This window comes from Idiotropiscis lumnitzeri, chromosome 18 (genome assembly GCF_059441095.1).
Source record: "Idiotropiscis lumnitzeri isolate Australia: NSW breed Sydney's pygmy pipehorse chromosome 18, RoL_Ilum_1.0, whole genome shotgun sequence".
NCBI lineage: Eukaryota > Metazoa > Chordata > Actinopteri > Syngnathiformes > Syngnathidae > Idiotropiscis > Idiotropiscis lumnitzeri.
The window spans coordinates 13,955,156-13,979,328 of record NC_142408.1 but is presented as its reverse complement, the minus strand read 5'-3'; the positions used below and the strand labels follow the sequence as shown (position 1 = coordinate 13,979,328).

At 38.6% G+C, this 24,173-nt stretch overlaps 1 protein-coding gene across 3 annotated transcripts in view; it reads left to right on the top strand.

Moving 5' to 3' along the window:
• tln1 (talin 1) overlaps positions 1-24,173 on the top strand; it is a 79,957-nt gene that overhangs the window by 10,934 nt on the left and 44,850 nt on the right. For 2 of the 3 annotated variants that reach the window (XM_088281506.1, XM_088281505.1), the window contains 15 exons: positions 10,104-10,159; positions 11,973-12,129; positions 13,681-13,778; positions 15,667-15,796; positions 15,884-16,036; positions 16,216-16,358; positions 17,467-17,594; positions 17,668-17,728; positions 18,735-18,839; positions 18,910-19,065; positions 20,615-20,716; positions 20,849-20,925; positions 21,151-21,331; positions 23,293-23,406; positions 23,531-23,639. In XM_088281506.1, coding sequence (XP_088137632.1) covers positions 12,000-12,129; positions 13,681-13,778; positions 15,667-15,796; positions 15,884-16,036; positions 16,216-16,358; positions 17,467-17,594; positions 17,668-17,728; positions 18,735-18,839; positions 18,910-19,065; positions 20,615-20,716; positions 20,849-20,925; positions 21,151-21,331; positions 23,293-23,406; positions 23,531-23,639 — 1,687 coding nt within the window. In that variant the 5' untranslated portion in view covers positions 10,104-10,159; positions 11,973-11,999. The remainder of the gene's footprint in view (positions 1-10,103; positions 10,160-11,972; positions 12,130-13,680; positions 13,779-15,666; positions 15,797-15,883; positions 16,037-16,215; positions 16,359-17,466; positions 17,595-17,667; positions 17,729-18,734; positions 18,840-18,909; positions 19,066-20,614; positions 20,717-20,848; positions 20,926-21,150; positions 21,332-23,292; positions 23,407-23,530; positions 23,640-24,173) is intronic. The other variant, XM_088281507.1, reaches the window with a different exon arrangement.

Genomic DNA, 24,173 nt, shown 5'->3' with positions numbered 1-24,173 from the left:
TCCAGTTGTGCTACAAATTCTAAAAGATCTTTTTGGCATTTGAAGCTTCCCAGTACAAAGTAGTCATTGTTTGTTCGATTCAGTTGAGGCTTGCTGAGGTTGAAGCCTGTTTTTTTTTTTTTTTTTCCCACTTTTAATGCTTATGTTCATCTGCTACCAGACTTTCGGTTTGTCGTATTACGCTTAACCCCTTCTATTTACTGTAGGTTTAATCATGTGTGTATTTCACTTATGGTCCCTTTTAATGTCAGAATAAAGATTCACCTTTGACCATAGTGTTGTATCATTGTTTGACAAGGAATATGCCCAAGCACAAATAACCACGATGCACTTCTTCCTGAAACAATGATGTCATCACAATTTGGTCTGGGGGGTAATTTCAGATCAAATTAGCATGAAACTTAACATGCACATAACCTCCTACCGCTTTGAGTGTGTTAAAAAATATTTTGCCTGGGAGAGAGAAAGAATGCAGCGCATATAATTACACATAGTTTTAAGCATAACAAGTTATGTGACTTCAAGTATCAACAATGCCTCAAAGAGAGCCTGTTTAAATAATAATGCCTTTATTAGTCCCACAATGGGGAAATTTGAGATTCGAACCCAGGCCTCCTGGGGAGACTGGGTCCTGAACGCGGCGCCTTAGACCACTCGGCCATCCTGGCAGCCACGAGATTCGAACCCAGGCCTCGTGGGGAGACTGGGTCCGGAACGCGGCGCCTTAGACCACTCGGCCATCCTTATAATGGTGTAGTTCGAAGGTCAAATATTTTCTTAAAAATGAGCTGCACATTCCCGTAGGCAATTTTGAATGTCCCACTTTTAAATGCGGTCAAGTAACCAGAGTCCCAGGCCAGCAGATAAACAAATCCAGCCTATAGCGACTTAAAATGACTTTTAGGCTGCTGTCAATGTGTAGTGTCATGATCCACATTCACACCAGTTAAGGAGACTCGCCTTTCATTCCAATGTGCTGCACAGATTGGCTCGTAGTGTTTTCACTCAGCCATATTTGGTCAAGACGTGCTGCCACTCCTTAAGCATAAGAAATCATTTGTTTAAGACGTGAGCCAATTCCTAAGCCAGTCGTGGATACACAAAGAATTAAAAAAAAATAACTCCAGCTAGATCATATCAAAGAAGATTATCTGTAATATTTTGAAAAATGTTTATTCGTGGTTTGTTTGGTCTACTTATCAATAAACACCTGATATTTTCTAAAGGAAAATTTGAGCTGTAGCATTCTGAAGTTGAAGCAGCGCCACCATGACTATACGTAAAGACGCAACTATTATTTATTTATTAGTTTACTTATATTTTTACAGGAGGATGTAAATTATGAATATATCTGACTTAACCTTGCTGTAATGGTTAGTTATCAAACTCCTGTAAACTAGATGTTATGATACATGATGATACAATGAACCAGCTCGAACCACGTGTGAGACAGCAAGGGATGTAATTTAAAATTTCCTAGATCAACAAAAGGGAAAATTAACGATCAATTAATTCATTGAATGTTGAGCTTTTTTTTTCAGGGGATGGGATAAACTGAATATTCTGAAATGTGGCATTGAGCAGATTAATGCTGGCAGGAATAATTGTGCCGTAGTGGAGTTCTTGTGGATGTAGATCAACTTTTCATTGCTGACATCATCTTGTTCTTCAGACCACACGCTAGTTGAAGCTGAATCAACAGCACCTCTGCTGGTTTCATTGGCGCACTCCATTTTGGATCAATTTCTTCCAGACATGATTTTTACTCTCAATTAATATTTCAGTACTTATATTTGCCCCGTGATTGATTGGGCACCAGTCAGAGGTTTATATTTTTGTTGAAGCACTTTAAACCCAAGATCATTTCGTGAATTTCCAGCAGCGCTAACAACAAATTGACTTCACAAAAACCATGTAATCAAAATGCATTATGGGTATTGTCAAACGCACCAGAATAACTGAAGTTACTTCAAACCACTTAACATAATGGAGTGGGTATATAAGTATGATCGTTACACTAAGAATACTAGCTGCAGCAAGGCAACACACAAATGCATTTAGCCTTGATTGACTCTTGCTACTTCTATGAATTTGTAATGGCTAATAACTAAAAACAAAGGAGGACGCAGAATACACTGGGTAAAAGGGACAGGACAAATATCATGACACTCTAAACTGCAGGGCTAAGGCCATTCAGCGTACCGCTATGTTGAATTGTTGCTCAAACACCGATTGGTTGAAGCAAGAATCGTACCTATTTTGATTGAAATGAAACTACAGTTTGCAACTCACTTTAAACTGAAATGTATCCCAGATTGACATAATAATTGACGCAGAATGTGTGCACAATAGAACGTCATGGCAAGAAAGGTTGTCATTGTAAATGTCTCTCACACTGGGAAACAATGTCACCTAAAGAGGGAATTTAAAGAGTCTCAGTCATATTATTTTAAACTTTCCACAATTAACTACAGGTATTTATATATATATATATATATATATATATATATATATATATATATATGTATATATATATATACCTGTAGTTAATTGTGGAAAGTTTAAAATAATAAAACGGCGACCAATCACCACCAAATTGCAAGCTGTGAAAGTGTAAAAGCGTTCTGCACAATAGTTTGGATTTATTGACATCAAGCATGAGCTGATGTGATCACCTGCATTAAATCAAAATTACTGTGCCGATCGATTCTCCACTTACACAGGCTGAAGCGGACAACAGCAAGAATGCGCACACAAACCCCGACTGGTTATGTTTCGGACGTTTAGCTATGCTTAAGTTGTGTCAATTCTCAGGAGGCGGACGGAGGCTGACAGCGGCCGCAGGCAGGCATGGAATGTTAAAAAAAGAAAGAGAAGCTGTAAAAAAAAAAAAAAAAAAAAAGCGTACACATAATTTACTTATTCTGACAATTGTTTTCTGTTTGATTTTAATGAAGTGCATCTATATCTATATATTATTGTTGTCAAGCTATATATATATATATATATATATATATATATATATATATATATATATATTTTGAAAATAATCACATTTCACCTTAAACAGGCATAACAACACTACATTGGCTACTGAATTTTCAGAAATATTTTATGGGTGCAATTTTTTAAGTTCAAATGTTTGAATATGTTCAAAAAGCATTTTGAACAGTGATTTTTTTCTTTCTTATCTTAAGACACTGCCCTTCGCTGTCCCCAGTCAGTGGCCTAATTTTGAGTTAATTGAGCACACAGACTTTAACAACTCATTGAAAAAATATCAAAATAACAATGTTTTAATTCAAACTTTGGCCATAACTGTATACGTAATAAAAAATTGTAATTCAGGATATTTATAGTACATGTATGAGATACAATAATAGTTTGCTAGAATATTGCAGATTACAACAGACTGCATTGTTTTAGTGTTTAGAGTAAATACTGTAATTCAGTTTTCTATGTGCCTTTTTTGATGAATGAAATTCAAACTCTTCACGCCACCGGAACATATGCCTTCTTTTTTTTCTTTTTATAGATTCAGTCTGGCTTTCTGTTTGCTCAGTGGTTGTGAACTGTCATTATATTCCAGTGCGCTGGATATTCGGCTTCATCAGCACTGTCCAAAATAAAATGAAAACAAAATTCCCCACAGTGAATGTACATCAACTCTTTTTTTCAATATTACACTTCACAGTAGAGAATTTGTAATTAAATAAAAGGGTAAATATATTTTACCTGCAACAAACAAGGCTCCTGTGAAAAGATCAGCATCTCAGCAAGGTAAACACAGCTGCATAAAATAAAATCAACATAGAGAGCAGTTGGGTTGAGGTGGGTTCAATGATGACACCTTGGGCTGCTCGATTATGAAAAAAATATTAATCACAATTATTTTAGTCCTAATTAAAATCATGATTATTCATGGTTATTCAAATGATTATTTTTATTTTAAGTTTATGACATCCTGTTGTAATGTTTGGTGAACTTCTGGCAACTGTTATTGTGAGGGCACACTACCAGAAGTAATTGGTTTGGAAGTGATTAATGATGGACCGATATTTTTCTTTCAGGGCCGATACCAAAACTAATTATTAGTAGTCAAGGAGGCCCATAACCCATATTTGGAGCCCGTATTCAGTTTGATTAAAAGGGAAAACATTGGTGTCAAACTGTAAAAAAAAAAATGAAACTCCAACTTTGCTGAAATGTTTTTAAAACATGTTCATTATTAAATTGATCAATTTTAGGCTGTCAGCTTTTTAAAAGTGCTGATGCTGATATTCGTCAAAATGCTAAATTTCGGCGCTGATAATCAGTCCAGCCGATCTTCGATTATCCCTAGAAGTCACACTCAGTGACTTGACAAGACTAAACCACGGCGAAGTGTTATAACATTTGGATAAATTGGAGCACAGATTGTACAGTGGTGCCTTGAAATGTCATATAATTTCATGTACAGGCTCGTAACTCAAAACACAAGCATCTCAAGTCATCTTTCACCATTGAAATAAATGTATCATAGCGTTAATTCATTCCAGCCTAAATACTGTTTCTTAAAGAGTAACAATACCGCCATATAAATGCTAATTGTTAGCTTGTCTGCCTATGGTTGTTCGCGTTGTGTTTTAGCATTAAGCTAGCAGAGGTTTTGTAGTGGTTTTAAAAACACGATGTATAATTCGAATTTCTTTTTTTTTTAGTTTTAGCGCTTGAAGACTCTTTTTTTTGAACAATATTTACTAAATAAAAAATAAATCCATGTGACACTCAAAAAAACAATTAAATCAATTTCCCAGTCCTAGCATGGGATGCTATTGGATTGTACTACAGCACTACAAGGCCGCCTGGTTGTCTATACGAGCGTGACATATGCAGAGATGGACGTGAAACAGAGATGCTGTTCGTATGATCTCATTTACACTATTTGGGTAAGCGATTCACCACCTCTTCTGCCTTCTGCCAACACTGGCATACTTTCACTAAGACTAGTTGGCCCTTCACCTTCTTTTCCTTCCAGGATTGCATTCACTGACAATGCAGTATTTATTGGGACCCAACCCTCTGACATATGAGAAATCCTGCTCCCTGCAGATGACCAACTGTGCCTGTCTCATGACTCCATTCCATTGCTGCCAAAAGTGATATTGTTATTTTAAGTGTGACTGTCATGCAACATGGGGAAGATTTTAAACTGTGGCCCATCAAAATTGTAATTGGGTAAGGCAATCCAAAATGGAAATTGGAATCTCAAGAGGTATCGCTAGAGGGATGTTTATTGTTGTTCTGAAATGATTCATGAGGTTTTGTCTGAATAACTGGTGGTGATTATATAACATACATTGTGCACATACTTGCATACAAGCAACTCTATCACGCTCAAGTCCTCCACTTCCTTCTGTACTGTGGTGAGGGAATTGTGGCATGCTTGAGCATGGTATGGAATATTTTCCTGAAATTCCCTACAATAAATGTGTGAAAAGTACGAGAGCAATAGCGCTCAACATTTGTCAACTCAGGGCACGTGTTTTCCGATTGTTGCAAAGCTGCGACCCACTTTTGTTATGCTTAAGAACAATAAATAAAATGTATTGTTTAAAAAAATTGAAAATATGTCCTGAACATCATATTTTTAAACATAACTAAATACAAGATAACATGAATTTCTAAGTTAGGATCCGTCATAGGCAGTCATTAACCTTTGTTACAAAGTAGTTAAGATATACACAAAATCTTATTAAAAATACTTTTAGTTCACAAGTTTAATGTAATGCACAAAAATTTTAATACAGCAAATTGAGCGAGAGTTTTGTGCCATGCGATCATGCAATCATAAACCTTGGTTCAAAGTAGCTCATTGTGTGACATTCATAAAATGTTTCCTCTTGGTATCCACTGAGTACTCCCTGGAATTATTTTTATTACCTGTCTGCGACCCACTTTTGAACCATGACCCACAAGTTGCAAATCACCATGCTCGAGTGCTCAATGGCTTGCCCAGTGCGAGTGCATTATTAAAATATGATCAACACTACAACAGTGTCTTTCAGATTATAGCACCACAATCAACATTACAGTAAAATTGAAAATGTGCGCTGTACACATCAAGTTATTATATCATTTACTGGCTACAAGTTCAGGATTTTTTTTCTGAACCTTGTACAAAGCCCAAAGGTGTTGCAGTAACTATTGCTCGGTTATCAGTGTAGAGGAGCAGTTTTGAAAGTAAAATTTGCTTCCGGCAGAAACGATACTATCCCTATTTATATCCTTTTACTAATGGTGATGGACAGTTCCGACAGTCCAGGCAGCCTGACTGGATGTGAGAGGGTGAAATGTGTCTGAGTGATGTAGATACAAAGAATTTGGTCTGCATTGTGACAAGTGACAATATAGCTGTCCCGATGTAACGGAAGGAAGCCTGACCAAACACAGGAAGTCAACAAAAAAGGCCATTAAACACTGACAATGATGACTCTGCGGAAATTTGGATGTTCCATGTTGTCTCAGTTTTCCATTTCAGTGATGCACTCTGCAGGTATTTTGACTCTCCAAGCGTCATATTAGGATGACTTGAGGGAACACTCAAACTGAACAATTCATATCAGGCATAGGGAAGACTGACACCTAAAGTCCAGTTTGTTTCAATTCCCCGTCCCCAATACGAGTAGAAGATCTCGGCCACACACACACACGACTGGCCTACCTGAAATTATTATTTATAACCATAAACCGGCACCTGGCACTGTTGAAATAAAGATAGCAAAAAAAGCATAAATATTTTGAAGACAGACTGAGTAGAGAGTAGCAAAGGAAAGAGGAGGCTGGGGTAATCATGCTGAAGCTGATATGGTTGAACTTTCCCTTAGTGTTGTTTGTTTTTTGTTTTTGTTTTTTTCAGATTTATACGTGTGTTAAATTCTTGGCGAATAGATATCAAACATTTTCTCAGCAAGCAAAATAATCTTTCTGTCATGCATTTACACTTTGAAGTTGCAATATGCTTCGCTGTTATGTGTAAAAATAATATATGCATTACAAGGCTTGAAATAAGCGGTTTCACGTCGCAGTTTGGGCGGCAAAATGTTCATTTTGAGCCTCATATTGATACATTGAAAAGCAAAACTGGTAACGGACACAGCACACGTCACGTTAGAGCTGGGCGATAAGACGATGTGTATCCCAAAAACAATAGAAAAGATGCTTTTGTGTTACTTTTCTACTACTGCGTCTATCGTTAGCTGCGGATAATGTGAACTTCAAAGGAAGCTTGATGTAATGGACAAAAGCTTTCATTTATCAATCTTTGTTACAAAAGTTAAAGTTAAAAGAAAAACAGTTGTTTGTTTTTAGTATTGGGCCTACATTATACCAATACATTAAACAATTAAGTTAGTAAACATTTAGTTGTAATTTTTATGGTTTTATTATGTCTACAGTCCATATCTTGTATATGTGCAAGTTAATATCCCGTGGCATTATGGGAAAAATGCTATGTTTTTAGCATTTACCTTACATTTTATCAGTACGTTCCAGTGGACTTAGCTAATATGTTCAAACATGTACTAATGCTAAACACAACGCACACGTAACTGACAATATCCTAAGTGTCATGGCTGCAAGGGATACAACAGAATTGTTCTACAGATGCTAGTTAATGAGTCAGCTGTAGGATTTTGACTGAATCAGAAATATCGGAGGATGAGCACTGTAATAATGCAAATACTAACACAGGGTTACCCATGAAATTCAATTACCCACAATACTGTTTGACATGACGCGGACTACCACTACTTTGCATGTGCATTGCAGACAATCATATAGCCAGCGGGAGGTGAGGCATTTTCGAGAGCAAAACCCAGCGGAAAATAATTAAATATAGAAATAAACGACGCAGCGACTTAAAATAGTCGACGATTTTGAATTTGCCCCTCAAAACCTTCCACCTTCGCTGGCACTCCAACAATTCCATGCCTACTGCTGCGGAAATGTCACGCCAGCAGTTGGCTGCCTTTTGGCCATCTTTATAAAAATATATTTGCGGACCTTCTCGCACAGTGGCTCGTCTATTTGGTGCATGTTTTCTTTGTTCAAAATGGCGGAACGTGCCGGGAAACCTGATGTCGTCATTGCAGCATGTGACATAACAGACCAATCAGGAGAAGAATGCGCGCCTCGACGTTCGCGAAGCAACATTTTCTGAAGTGTGCGCGGCATGTGTTGCAGACATGCTGCAGACGTGCTGCGCAGTACAACGCGTCGGTCACGTGATGCGATGCGTCAGTTGTCATCCGTGCTGAAGCGGGAGTATATAGAGGCCGTAACCTAATACCCGTTTGAAAACACCCCAAATGTTAATCAGAAGACGGACCTTAGTATAACATGCACATATGGTCAAATTACTTTCAATCTTTTTGTGGTGTACCATCTAGTGATACTGTTTATCGACCAGGCCGATTATCGGGCCGATATTTGGCATTTTGTCTTCTGTAATCTGCATCGGCCTTTTTTTAACTTTCAAGGCCGATCAATTAAAAGATGGCCCGTTGCAGCTCACTTCTCTCTCTCTCTCTCTCTCTCGCTCTCTCTCTTTCTCTTTCTCTCTTTCTCGTGGCCGTGCCTGTAGAAGCATATTTGCCAGCTCATAGCACCATCTGATTATTTCCTTGTGCAGTGGGTAGTAGCCAATCCGCAGTAAACTGCCTGTTTGCTTTTTCACCTTGAGTCACACGCACTACAACATCCATCATCTGTACCGCTTCTCCTCACTAGGGTCGCGGGGGGTGCTGGAGCCTATCCCAGCTATCTTCGGGCAGTAGGCGGGGGACACCCTGAACTGGTTGCCAGCCAATTGCAGGGCACACAGAGACGAACAACCATCCGCACTCACACTCATACCTAGGGGCAATTTACAGTGTTCAATCGGCCTGCCATGCATGTTTTTGGAATGTGGGAGGAAACCGGAGTACCCGGAGGAAACCCACGCAGGCACGGGGAGAACATGAAAACTCCACACAGGATGGCCGGAGCTGGGATTGAACCCACGCCCGATGCTGTCTCTCACTGTGAGGCCATCGTGCTAACCAGTCGGCCACCGTGCCGCCCCGCACTACAACAGACTGTCGAAATATTAATAAACGTCAGTCTATTACAACTCACAACTAATAGAAAACTATTTGCCGTGGTTAACTTAAATGAGATGTTTGTTTCATTGAACCATAATACATGCTCTTTCACCCCTTTTTTTTTCAACCAATGAATATCGGCTTAAAATATTTTTATAGTTTTCGGCGCCCACGACTACTAATAATCGGTATCGGCCCTGAAAAAAAGCATATCCGTCTATTACTACCATCATGTTTGTCAAGGCCTGTTTCATTAGTTTGTCTTTTATAATGATTCTGTTGAACCACACAAACAGGGTCTTATTTTTCTTGTTTAATTTTCAGTGATTTTGTGTTTGTAGTGGGGTTTCTCTTTAATAACGGAGGGGTACAAACAATTCTGTGTTGGTGTTTTTTGTCATATTGATTGTGAGTGTCTCCTTGGAAGAAGTGCATTCATTGTCATTTATTAATAATGTGACTGCAGCAGATGTTCTTGTCACTCTCACAGTTACTCTTTCATTCTGACTGTTGTGGTAAGCTTAGATTTTGTGTACCTCAAGACTTTGTCTCTTTATTTAAAAACAACACTTAAAACATAATAAAACTGTACAAATAGCCATGCTTTACCATAAAATTGGTTCAATAAGTTCTTGCAGTAAATGTAAACGATGGATACATTTAAGATTCAAGCTATTCTTGAACTTTTGCTCAGCTCCTCAAGATGTCCTTAAAGACACAGCAGACAGGATACGCCGCTTCCAGCTGAATCATAGCTGGGGGTGTGTAGACCGCTGGAATGCCCTTTTATGGCATAGAAGAGCTTTTTAAAACAGGAAATGATGTCATGAGTAAGCGAGGAGGAGTACTTCTCGAATTCACTGACCAAACAGCAGCGAGAGGCTTTTAAAATGTTACTTGTTTTATTGTAAGTCAAGCACTGCAAAAACTGTGTCAACTGAAACAAAATGATTGCAACTTTTGTCTATTTTTTACATTTAGGGAGAAGAGGAAAAACAGAATTTATCAGCTGACAGTGCAGCCAGTACAGTTTACAGGTACTGACCTCATTCACCATCTTCACTCATAACATTTTAATCCGAACAATACTCAAGGAAAAATTGAAGAAACTGAAATTTCCCAGATGAAATTTGGAATTAGTTAGGTGGAATACACTGACTAATATTTAGAAAGTGTAGTGGGAAGTGATTCACAGAGAGCAGGATGTGAAGCTGACGGTGCCAGGGCGTCTGTGTTGTGACATTCAATCCATGTGAACTCTGATCGCAACCCATACCACATTTTTTTTATGCTCCATGCTGTCCCCATGCTGCCACTCATTGAAGCTAATGTGCAACTCCCAGACTGAAATGAAGCCTGTTTATCTGCTGTCTCCTAGTCCTCTATTCAAATAACCCTTCAGCATCATATGCCTTAAAATCAATCAAACAAACGTTGATAAATCAGTAATACGCATTTGTCTAAATCATGAATAAAAAGCAAACAGTTGTATTGTATTGCTTCTTAATTGCAATGCAAACGATTCCCAATCCCCAAAATGATGCCATAAAAAAATTCCATGAAATGGACTAAACATCAACAACAACTTAAAATAATAATACAACACATCAAAATTAATCATCTATCCATTATCTGTTCCGCTTCTCCTCACGAGGGTTGCAGGGGTGCTGCAGCCTATCCCAGCTGTCTTTTGCAGCAGGCGGGGTACACCCTCGACTGGTTGCCAGCCAATCGCAGGGCACACAAATACGAACAACCTTCTGCGCTCGCACTCGCACTTCGGGAAATTTAGAGTCTTCAATTAACCTACCATGCATGTTTTTGGAATGAGGGTGGAGAACCCGGAGAAAACCGACGCAGGCACATGCATACTCCACACAGGAAGGCCGGAGCCGGAATTGAACCGTGAACCTCTGAACTGTGAGGCCATTTTGCTAACCAGTCGGCCATCATGCTGCAAAGCATAATCGTCAACCATTAAATACTTGTGCACTAGTAAAGATAAAGTTCCTTGTTCCTTGAACCTAAATACTAAAACATCTAGTAAGTAAGTGTATTTTTATTCTACATACTTGTCATAGTTAAATGGTTAAGTATATGCTTCTGTGGCTGAAACTCTCAAGTTGCAGTACCTTGTGTTCCAGTTCCTAAGTCATATGACAAAAGTTCCTCATTTTAAAGCCAGCTTGATGCGTTTGTAAAGTAACAGGAGAAGGGGTTGACAACTTGCCACAATAATGTATTCAAAATATTTTTTTCTATTTTATATAACAAACAACCACCTGGCTTGTAATAGGTAACCTTGGATTTTTCTGACAAACTGTTGAAATTAAGACATTGTTTTTGTGAAAATATTTGAACTGCTTTCAATCTGCATAGTTTCCTACTGTGAGACTCTTGACAGCTGAACTGAACTCGACTGCTTTCTGAAAACTGACCTTTGTAATGACCTTATCTGTAGCTTTAGGACACACAGGTAGTGATGGGGCACTCATCTGACTGTCCACAGGAATGAATATGTCAAATATTATTTTTAGTAAAAGTATGATTGCGCAATCATGATCATTATGCTACTCCAACTGTGAATATAGATGTTTACTTGTAGTGGATTATGTAGGAACCAGTATAAAAGATGATAAAGGAATGTATTTGAACGTATGTGTAACTATTAAGATACATTACTGTTTATTATTTTGTACACTGGTATTATTTGCTTGAAAATTAGTTGTTGCATCCGAAGCTGGTATTGTCATTGTCATTGGGATGTCATTTAAGGTTTCAAAAGGCTAAGTCACTTTTCATCATTCTGCTATATTTGTTTGACTTTTTTTCCCATTTGTTCTCATTTAGGTGTGAGTTGGGTGCAGAATCGACATCATGGTGGCCTTGTCATTAAAGATTGGTGTGGGCAATGTGGTCAAGACCATGCAGTTTGAGCCCTCCACCATGGTGTATGATGCCTGCCGCATCATCAGGGAGAGAGTAACAGAAGCACAACTTGGACAGCGTGAGTTTTTTGCCTTTCCCCGTGCGCGCACACACCCCCACACACACACCGTTCACACATTCTCACACTCTGGGAGTGATTACAGAGAACCCATGACTAGTCGACAGTTGGCTTACCGGCCTATACGTATGCGCCACCCGAATTTCATCAGTGTCAAAATCACCAATTCAGAATGTGAAATTGACTGCAGTTCTTTGATCAGATGTTGTTGGCATTTTCCTTTATTTACAAGATGACAATCAACGGGAAGCCACACCCTACAGCAGAGACAATTAGCAGGCTCCAATGTTTGTGATCATTTTGCTGATAAACCCAAATTAGTTTCTTGCCTTTGTTGTTGTAAGGCATCTATGTGTATTTTTGACCCCTTATTTTCTTATTGACCATAAAAGGAAGTGACATTGGCAAGTATTTTTAGCGTCACTATGCTGTCTGTTGATGTTGCATTGAAAGCTGGTGCATGCCTGAGTATGTCCCGTTCAAAATTACAATAGCAGAACACAGGCCTGTATTTGGATCTGTCACCCCTGACGATTTGCTTGATAATATACTTAGTTACTATGACCAGAAGACCAACATTACCCATATGTTACTTAAATATTATTTTTGGTTTAGATAACCCTGTTTTAATGCTCACCAATTCATTTTTTTTTTGTTTTTCATTTTTCCAAATGCATTTATCAACTATCTGTGGATTTTTGCTGTCGTGGTGCCTGTAGCCCGCGAATATCGGGGGTCCACTGTACCTTAAATACATGCCTTTCAATGAAGCTTCTGTATTGGCAGGCGGAAGATTATTTCACATAGTTTGGGCTCAGAACAGGCTTGAACTAAAGCAGTTTGTCTAACTGTGTTGTCCCGGGATAGGCCAAATGTCCATGAATGGCTTGTCTGGTGGAAAACCTGTGCTGATCTCTCACTTAATGCAAAAGGCCATACAGTCGCGCAGGTTGTTTACTGTGGCATAGCTTTCTAAAAAAAGAAAAACTCAGATGACACTTAATTCTGTCTTCTACTCTGAGAAACGAGAGGCGTGTGTGAAGAGGTGAGGAGCTCTCTCTCCTGTCAAAGGGGCAGCCCAGTGCCGGTCTGGCACCTTTTTCTCTGCAATCTGTAGTTTCATCAGGTGTTTTACCTACCTTGGCCCACTCCACGGAACAATGGTCCCGGTGGAATAACACCAAATGCTGATCCATAGAAGCTGGTGTCAGAAATAAGTGAAACACTCTGAGCCTCTAGGTTCAAAGTTTCATCAGTTGGCGAGCATGATGTGCTATTTGTATTTGCATAAATCGCACATACTTGGCCAATAAATCTGATTCTGATTAACAGCAGTGCTCCATTGCTTGACCTAACCAGCTTGTTGGTTTTCACTGAGAAATACAAATATTGAGATATCTGAATTTGCTTTCTTGAAATGTTGATACCCATATGTTTGTGTCATCCTGTATGGCGTACATGTATCAGTTACAAACAAAATGAGGGGACTAAATTCAAACACAGAAACATAATTGATCATCATCATTCTTTTTTTTTTTTTTTTTTTTGCAGCCAATGACTATGGACTATTTCTCTCTGATGAAGACCCAAAAAAAGGCATTTGGCTGGAGGCTGGAAAAGCCCTCGACTACTACATGTTGAGGAATGGGGTGAGTCATTCCTCAAATGGAAGACAGACACCACTATCTACACTGGTCTAATTTATGGGCTCTCAAAACATTTACAGTGGCTATTTCAGCTAAATGGGCAGTTATCACAAATAAACATACATCAGAGTCATTATTTTAGGTATGCTTGATTTAATTAAAAAAAATGTTCGGGAGTGATAGCATCAAACACTCCGGCAAAAATACTGGTTACATATTTGACAAAATGTCCTTGATCAACTATAGATTTGAAATTAACGATCGGTTCATTAAGTAATTGGCTCAGTGGTGCCTTGAGATAGTAATGACTCGACTTTTTTGCTTTGACTTGTGAGCAAGATACGAGCACTGTATGGTGGCAGTATACTCAATGCAGATCACTTCACAATACGCAGCAATTTGGCAAATAGCGAGTAATTAATCAAAAAAGAGGCTTTATGTTGTTTAATACCACACCCAATTGGAATTTACTGTAAAGCTAAACATAAAGTAAAGAGAATTACACATTATTTAACACAACCAAACAACCTTGTCTTAACATTGTTGCTGCTAGCTTCATGCTATACTATAATGGAAAACGCATGCTAACGGTTGGTATCGATAGTTCCAGTTTTACAACTCTTTAAGCAATGGATATTTGAAGACGATTTGTGGCAGGACACATGAAGACAGATAACACAAATAAATGCCTACTATTTCAAAACGACTAATATTGTTTTTCTCCGTGACTGTATTGTGCATTACTGCCTCCCGGAGGCCAAGGTGCGTACACAACATGCAACAGCACAATGAGGATTGCGGAATTAAATAAGGATGCAAAAATAATCTTTTTTTTTTCTATTCTATTTAATTATGTTATTACTCCATGTTTTGATAAGGGCGGCTGGATGGCTCAGTGAGTACCACCCCAATTGGGCCCCTTTCCTCGCTGTGGTGACCCCTGACTAAAACGAGACTAAGCCGAAAGTCAAACAACAATTCCATGTTTTGATAAAATAAACATTCACGATTCACCTGGTTTCTGGGTTTGGTCGTGTTACATTTGCAGGTTGAGGCCTGAGGCACTGTGATATCATTTTCCAAAGCTGGCCTCATCAGTAAATTTTTAAGATGACCAGTCCTTGAGTCCTTCAGTCCATCACTCCGTCATCGTTATTTTAACCACTGACGGAGTGACGGACTTTCCATCAGTGCTGACTGATGATTCGTCTGACGCTTCCATCAGCGCTTGGTCCATCACTCTTCACTTTGCTATCAAAACAGAAATATGTCAGCAAGTAACTGACCTTTCGTCTGTACTTATGGAATGCCCACATCAAATGATCACCCCGTGATTTCGATAAAAGCGGGTGGATTTTGCTGCTTAATTCATATTTCACAAACGCAATATTAATGACGTCAGGGTTTGTTCAAGGGCACAAATGTTCTCCGGACATTTGCCTGTACTTTTCTTTTCACAAAAAAAAAAAAAAAGAAAACATTTTTTTGGGGCGAACATTCACACCTCAGAGGGTTACGGACTTAAATTGAAATTTAAAACTGAATTAATACTGTTTAGTTACAGTTTGGTTGCTGGTTGCTCATGCTCATTCATTTCATTCTGTCTCAATTGTTTCAAAATGCTCTTGATGAATCAATTGCACAGATTTATTGAACAATTAGCATAATGCAAACCTATTTTTATGCCTGTCTCTAATTTAGATAAGTAGCAAAAATAGGGAAACGTTTGCCTTCGGTTACGGTTTTGTAGACCTGATGTTTTGTCGATTTATACCTGAGCTTTTCCCTTTTTCTGAATTAGAGAATCAGTTACATATTGGTGATTTTCCAAAAATGTATAGTCAGTAGTGTTAATCAAATATTTTCATTTGAATAACATTTTGTCTCTCAGGACACTCTGGAGTACAAGAAGAAGCAGAGGCCTCTGAAGATCCGTATGCTGGATGGCACTGTGAAGACTGTCATGGTGGATGATTCCAAGATTGTCAGCGACATGCTCATGACCATCTGTGCCAGAATAGGTCAAATATTTTACACAATTCCTATTTGAAATAAAAGCTGAGTGAAAAATCCCACTAAGATGTAACTTTTTATTTTTTAATTTTTAGGCATTACAAACTATGACGAGTACTCGCTGGTGCGAGACATTGGTGAGGAGAAGAAGGAGGAGATCACAGGCACTCTTAAACGAGACAAAACACTCCTCCGAGATGACAAGAAGATGGAGAAATTAAAGCAGAAGCTCCACACAGATGATGAATGTATGACGTTGAGCTGCTTTTAACATCTAATTAATATTGATGTGATGACTAATGAGTCTAGAAATGTATAGTAATGGTCCATATTCATGGATACATGTTTCTCATTTACTACCATTTTAAATGACTTGCATTTTACTGATGTTGAAAAGTTTAGATGAGACTGAAGTTGTTTTCCACAGTAAACTGGTTGGACCATGGACGGACTTTGAGAGAACAAGGTGTCGAAGAGACAGAAATGTTGTTGCTGAGGAGAAAGTTCTTCTATTCAGATCAGAATGTTGACTCCAGAGACCCCGTACAGCTCAACCTTCTCTATGTACAGGTACACCAATCACAAATCCGGCCTTAAATCGTAGTTGCCAAGAGTTGCCATGCAAAAATCCCGGCTTACCTTTTTCACAAATGTTGTAATAAATTAGTTGGTCTACTTTTTAGATCCCATGATTTGCACTCTCCTATCACTCTTTAAGCCAAGTTCATTATTATTACGGTCGAACTAGGATCCAAAATCCCAATTCGGTATTTGTGTTGATGGCACTGATTTACTTCCGGCTTTATTCAGTTTTCCCCAATTAGTGTATTATCGTCCAACAAATAAAAAATGCAATTTGATATAAAAGGTAAATGGCATGCACTTATCTATGCCATACGGTGCCCAAAGCGCTTTGCATTGTCTCACATCCACTTATTTGAAAAATTGCTTTATCTATTGAACCAGAGAGTGTTAGACGCGGCATGGATGACTGGTTAGCACAATGGCCTCACAGTGCACAGGTCGAGGGTTCGATTCCGGCTCCGACCATTCTGTGTGGAATTTGCATGATCTCCCCGTGCCTGTGTGGGTTTCCTCCGGGTACTCTGGTTTCCTTCCACATTGCAAAAACATGCATGGCAGGTTGATTGGACACTCTCAATTGCAAGCGAGGATGGTTGTTCGTCTCTGTGTGCCCTGCAATCAGCTGGCAACCAATTCAGGGTGTACCCCCGCCTACTGCCCGAAGATAGCTGGGATAGACTCCAGCACTCCCTGCAACCCTTGTGAGGAGAAGAGGTACATATAATGGATGGATGGATCTTACCACGGATCCTGTAACTATTCTCACAAATGCACATACACTTCCGTGCACAAACCTTGTGCACTCCCCACGTACCTCGACACAAATATTGACCTCCCCATTCAAGTTACAAAACACGCTCCAATATTACAAGACACATTTGAATCCCTACTGAGCCTACAGCCCTAATTATTACAGTCTACAAGATGAGGCAATTAGGTTAATTTCTTGCTATTTTGCGACTAGATGGATAATTAATCTTGCAATCATGACAAGGGAAAATGAAGAAGGATGAAGTAGTTTCATATGCATTAACATGATATTGCCAAAAAGATTAACTAACGTATGTACACACGTCTGTGTTGATGTCAACAGGCCCGTGATGACATTCTAAATGGGTCTCATCCAGTCTCCTTTGACAAGGCCTGTGAGTTTGCTGGTTTTCAGTGTCAGATCCAGTTTGGTGACCACAACGAGTCTAAACACAAACCTGGATTCTTGGAGTGAGTGTTATCTTATATTGAACTCTGTTTAGATAAACTCTGTCTAATTCGTGTTGATATTTTTCCGTCACAGTTTAAAAGAGTTTCTTCCTAAAGAGTACATCAAACACAAAGGAGAGAAAAAGATCTTCCAGGTAAGAATATAATTTCGCGCAAATTTGCTAATTAAACAGAACTCAATTCAAATAAATTACCCTCAAATGGGTAGCCTCACTGTGTTATTACAAAGGCGTATTCGAGCCACACTGAAAGTAAAAATACGAGTGAAATGCATCTGTTTTCATTCAAATAAAAAGAATCGCATGAAAGCAGATGCATTTTTGCCCAAACGAAATTATTTTTAATATTAAAAGAAAACGATAGCCCGATTGATGCGTTAAGATAAATAATTGAGAATTTTGTCAAGTTCACCTACATGCAATTAAATACTCACTTTCTGTTCGTCACCAAACAGTGTGAAAGGTTTAATGATGTAGTTTAGCTGTTCCATTAAAATAACTACCATACATGGATTGAAATAGCCTTTTAATTGGCTTTTCAAAATCATCAGCAAGAAGCATTTGTTAAACAAATTGTATTATACAGAATGTCATGGCAACCTCGCGTGCTGTCAGAAATCATCCCGGGGTTCTGTGAGAAATCTATTTAATTTCACTTAATTAGTCTGAAAATTCTTATTTATTAATTAGAAATATAGCTTTGCCCTATCCCTGCGACATACTTTTGAGTGAACGACAGAACAAATGCTCTTCCATTAGATGGCAGGAGATAGTCACCTGTTGTCATTCATACAACACATGGTCACCTGCCAGTATTATCAACTTTGTGTTCAATTAAACAAGCCCACATTTGACACTTTGTGAGTCAGTTTGTGAACAAAGACATGATTGTTAGTATTTAATCATTTAGGTTTGGTCATGAGCATTGAGATTTTTGTTATGTAATATGGAGTCAAAACGGTTTGGAGTCAAGTTCTTAGAGACTTATTGTAGAATTTACATTTTATTTGCATGTGTTTGAACAACTTTTACTTGTTTTACATACATTTCTCTTGTTCCCCTTGTTTGGGGTCCAAATAATCCCTTTGTAGTTCAATTGCAAATGCAGCACTTTAATACTTTTGATCTGTTTTCTACCCAGGCACACAAAAACTGCCAAAACTTGACAGAGATTGAGGCCAAAGTCAGCTATGTGAAGCTAGCAAGGTCTCTTAAAACCTATGGAGTGTCATTTTTTTTGGTCAAGGTAAGAGCACGATCAATGAGATGTTATTTCTGAACTGATCATGCATTTATTAACATCTCACACCGTGTAGGAGAAAATGAAGGGCAAGAACAAATTGGTACCACGACTCCTGGGCATCACCAAAGAGAGCGTGATGAGGGTTGATGAGAAAACAAAGGAGGTTATCCAGGAGTGGAACCTGACCAATATCAAGCGTTGGGCTGCTTCACCCAAGAGTTTCACTCTGGTGAGTTCTTTCTACGAAGACACATGATTACATACAACCCGGCCAGAATTCCTCATTGACTAATCAGGTTACCACCCAACGTCAACGAGGTTGTGTCATGATCACTGATGATGACATGTTTTTGAGCTATTACACTTTACACTTAGCCTAGTAAATTTGCTGTGCCGAGGCATGTCAATACGCAAACCAAATATCCAGCATGTGCAGTCTTGCAGCAAAAAAGACAATATCTTTCAATCATTCCGACGTGTAATGCCTGATTTAGATGAAATAAAACTTCAGTTGCCTGTAGTTGTTTGAATCACATAAGATCAATAATATCTTAGTTACAGTTCTAAGAGGGTATTTTAAAACCGTATTCATTGAGTGATATTGGATTGCTCGATTTGTTGATACAAAAATCTCAACCAGTCCCGTATCACCAGCAGTTTTATATGATACATAAATTGCAGTGGTTAATTATTTTCGCTCATTTTTCCTCCTTAGACTTATAATTCGCTATGAGTTTGATATTTCTGTCATGGTGTGTTTGTTGATTTTGGTTTAGTATTTAGTTTCAGGTTTTTCCTTGTGTTCCTTTGTCTTGTCAGCTGATTGTGTCCACCTGTGCTTGTTATCCCATTCCCTAGTGTTAACCAAGCCGCTCCCTCCAACCCTTTGTGTCTAGTCCAGGTGCTCCTCGTTGTCTCGTTAATTTGTTTGTATTTAGTTCCCTGTTTGTTTATGGTTCTTGTCGGTTCACTTTCCCGGTCTGATGTCAGTGTCAGTGTCCATGTCTACGTCAGTTGTCTTCCTGCCTGTCTTGTATTTTTTTGGTACTTTTGTGTTTTGTTATTTTCCCTTTGTTTTCTCTACATTAAATTGCCATTGAAGTTACTTACGCCTTGCTTCTCTATGTTTGGTCGTCATACAACCAGAACCTGAAAATTACACAGCATTCTAGCACTCATTCATGAAACTCCTTTCAATTATTGCCATCCCGCTTCTAAATTCAATCTTCTTATCACATTATAAGCTTTTCCCCTTGCATTTAATATTTAATTCCTCTCAACTTGTTGAATCAACAGCGTTGTGTATTTTTTGGGTCGGCAATGTGTCTGCTGCATGCACCAAACACATGGATCTGCACACTAATTGACGAGTGGAATTTTTTATCCCGGGGCTTAACATGGTGCCACAATTAGTGACTGCCACTAAATCAAGGTGAAAAAATCCGTGCTCGCCATGGGCCTCAAATTTTACGAAGTGGACATGAGCCTCATTTCAGTAAGAGATAATAGGGGGTGTAAAATGTGCTGTAATTGTGTGAATGCTGAAACACAATGTGTCTTTGTTCTATTTATTTTTTTCCAAGGGATTTTCATTGCTCCAGTCACAATAATGCTTGCTGATGTGGGCTTTTGGTGGTTTTCTTTATTCTTTATGTAAAGTGCCTTGAGATGTCTGTTATGATTTGGGAAATATAATTCACATGACTAACCACTACAGTGTGAGGGAGCCCACTGTGCCTTAAGATTGAAATGAATGCCACTATTTGATCTACTTTCAGGATTTTGGTGATTATCAAGATGGCTACTACTCAGTGCAGACCACAGAGGGAGAGCAAATAGCCCAGCTTATTGCTGGTTACATTGACATCATCCTTAAGAAGGTAACAGACAGCTCATTTGCATATCACTCCACTTTGTTCTCACCAATTCCTCAAGTCCAGTTTCAGTTTCTTTTAATTGAGAAGTTTACTTTCCATGTGGTCAATTGTAACTGCCAAAAATGCTTTTCACAGAAAAAAAGCAAAGACCACTTTGGGCTGGAGGGAGATGAAGAGTCAACGATGCTGGAGGACTCTGTGTCCCCTAAAAAGTATGTATCCTTTGTTACATTTCTGTCAGTAGTATTCCTCTGTGTCACCTCTTTCTCAAACATCAAGTACTGTCATCCATACAGCATATTTTGGGGGGATTGAAACACCCATAAAATAGAAACTCTACTTGTTGGGTATTATGAGACCTCACCAAAATTTGACCATCAATCATACCGAGTGTCAAATTCCTGATTGTTTTGTTTTGTTTTGTTCCGTTCCTTCAGGTCAACAGTGTTGCAGCAGCAGTTCAACAAAGTGGGTAAGGTTGAGACAGGCTCAGTGGCCCTGCCAGCCATCATGCGTTCAGGAGCCGGTGGTCCAGAGAGTTTCCAGATGGGCTCCATGCCTCAGGCCAAGCAGCACATCACCAGTGGACAGATGCACAGAGGACACATGCCCCCGCTGGTAAAACAAACATTACTATAAAGCATGATCAGAATCAGAAATCCCTTTATTGTCATTGTTATGTAGCACGTATGACCAAAACCAATTGAATTATATTATGAACTGCAGTCGAGATTCATGCTTTTCAAACTGGAGTTCTACTTTGGAGGGTACAAAAGGCACATATTTCTTTTTTCTTAGAATATTGTCATATTTGTAAGAGAATAACAGTCTTCTAGAATAAATGACAGTATTATGAGAATAAAGCGATATTTTAAAAATTATTTTGTGAAAATATGAACTTTGCCAATTACCACAATTTCTCTTTGTTAAGGTTACTACTTTTTTTCCTATTATTTGTATAATTTTATTCTCATAACATAACTTTTTGTCCTCCTATAGTATATGATTGTTTTCTCACATTTTCAAAACTTTTTTAATTCCAATGTCATTTAGTGGTACACAGATTGTATACACATTTAAAAAGCTCCAATTTGAATTCCATTTGTAGATTGTGCACCTTCAAAACTTATGCCTAACATTGTTACAGAGCATCATTAAGCTTGGGATTCATTTCTAAGTACAAAAAGTGAGAAAGCAACCAACCTTTTTTGGAATATTTAGATAAAGACAGCATTCCCTTTGTCCCACAGTTAAAAAAAAAAAAAAAGCCCATTCGCGAGGCAGTATGAGAGCAACTTGCTAGTTCACCATCTTCCTCGAGGTAGTGATATGCAGTCTTCTTAGACTCTTGAACCACACACAGGTGGTCCTTAGGTCGCCGCACTGTAAAAAAATGGGGAGTGATACTTACTTGATAAAAATCCTAGTAATGTTTTTTTCACTCAGAAACGGGAAGTACATTTTTCAAGAAGAGTTTTTGAGGATTACATTTTTTTACACAGCCAACTTCATTCACAAAGCATCTCAATGTGGTGGAGGATTAAACCCATAATCTCCAGATTGGGAAACGGCAACTCTGCACCTTAGCCATGCCACTGCAACTGTGTATTAAAATATTACTGGTGTGTGGTGGGAACCTTGAAGTCCTCCTATCTCCAAAGCGGCGGTGCGTTTTTGGGCTCCTTTTGGAGATAGCAGCAAATAAACACAGTAGGAGAGCCATGGCTCAGGCGTAGAGTGGCCGAACCTGCTGGTGGTTGTGGATTTACATTGAGTTGCTTTATGTATGAAATGTGCCATGTAAAAACTGCCTTCTATTGAATCACTTTTTTTTAAATTCATTCAACTAGTAAAATGTACTCCAAAACTTTTCTTGTAAAATTAACTTTAAATGTCTGAGTGCTAAAACGTAAATATTTTTTCAAGTAAATATCACTCCCCATTTTTTACAGTGCAGTTAGCATTAGTCAGCTCCTTGTTGGGTTGACCTTCAAGTTATCGTTTGTCTTCCATAGTCTCTTTCTTTGTGGAGTCAACTTTGATATGTATTGCGAGTAAAACGATTCATTTGATTGATCAGTGAGCTAATTAAGCTTAAAGGTACAACTGTCTATGTCCAGGCATGTTAAATAGTGACCTCTTAAGCAACATTCACATTGACATTCACGCTGCGTGAGAAAATGCACAACTGAGTATTCCAAGTGAATTCTTCGACTATTTGCGACCTGAAGCAAAATTCGGGATGTCAAGCAGCCGCTTAATCATATCTCCACATTTAAAACCAAATGAAGGGAAATGTGTACTAAGTTGAAAATATTCAAAGCAGTAACGTGAGGATTATTGTATGTTCAGAAAAATGAGAAGTTCCGGTAGTTTTTTTTGCATCATTGCATGTCTTTAAAAGCTCTCTGTGAAGCTGATTTTTGCCATTATTTTTTATTAGTATATTATTATTGTTTCATTATTTATGTCCCCAAGGTAGTAGTTTGGACATCCCAGATATAGAGTGCACATATGGAAAAGCTATAATGTTGGGAAGACCACAAGACGGTGATCTGAGGAAATGTCTGTGTTTGCAGACTTCAGCTCAGCAAGCCCTGACTGGTACCATCAACTCCAGTATGCACGCTGTCCAAGCTGCTCAGGCCTCTTTGGATGACTTTGATACCCTACCCCCACTGGGAACAGATGCTGTAAGATTTCTCTCTCCTTTACACTAACGTCCCAATAAAACCTCAAAGTACTTGTAAAAAATTGGCTCTCAATGTTGGAAAATGACTTTATACTCTGTTTCATTCCTTTTTTTTGCTTTTTTAGGCATCCCAAGCCTGGCGTAAAAACAAGATGGATGAGTCTAAACATGAGATCCATTCCCAGGTGGATGCTATTACAGCCGGCACGGCCTCTATGGTTAACCTCACTGCAGGTAAAGTTATACAGTAATGTCTGTTTCCAGCAAATGGTCAAGATGTTGTAGTCATAGTGTGTTTGTGCTTGGGCTTCAGCTACAGCTCACAATGCATTAAAGTGGTTTTAACGTTTTATTTAATCATTATCAGAAACTATAATTGGGAATAATTTTAAGTAGACATGAAGTGAAGAACAATTTATCCATTGACATTTCCCATCTCAATGGCTCCAAAGTTGGTCCTGTGCTTAAGAGCCAAGAGTAAAGTCAACTGAAACTTGATGTTCTCAAGAGCTCTTCACATCTGTTCCAGATCGTGTCCAAAAAATGTGAATGAAAATATTTATTTTAATCTGCTGTTTCCCCAGCATCAATTGTGTGCAATTGCAAACCCCCAATTTTGCCACCTGGATGGAGGCCTGCACTCTAACGAAGGACTCAATGATCATTACATTTACTCTAAAGTTGGCTTGGAACAGTGGAGGAAGATACCACTATTTAAAAGTATCCAAATTGCAGTTAATAGAGATTGCTCCATGTACCCGTCCACAG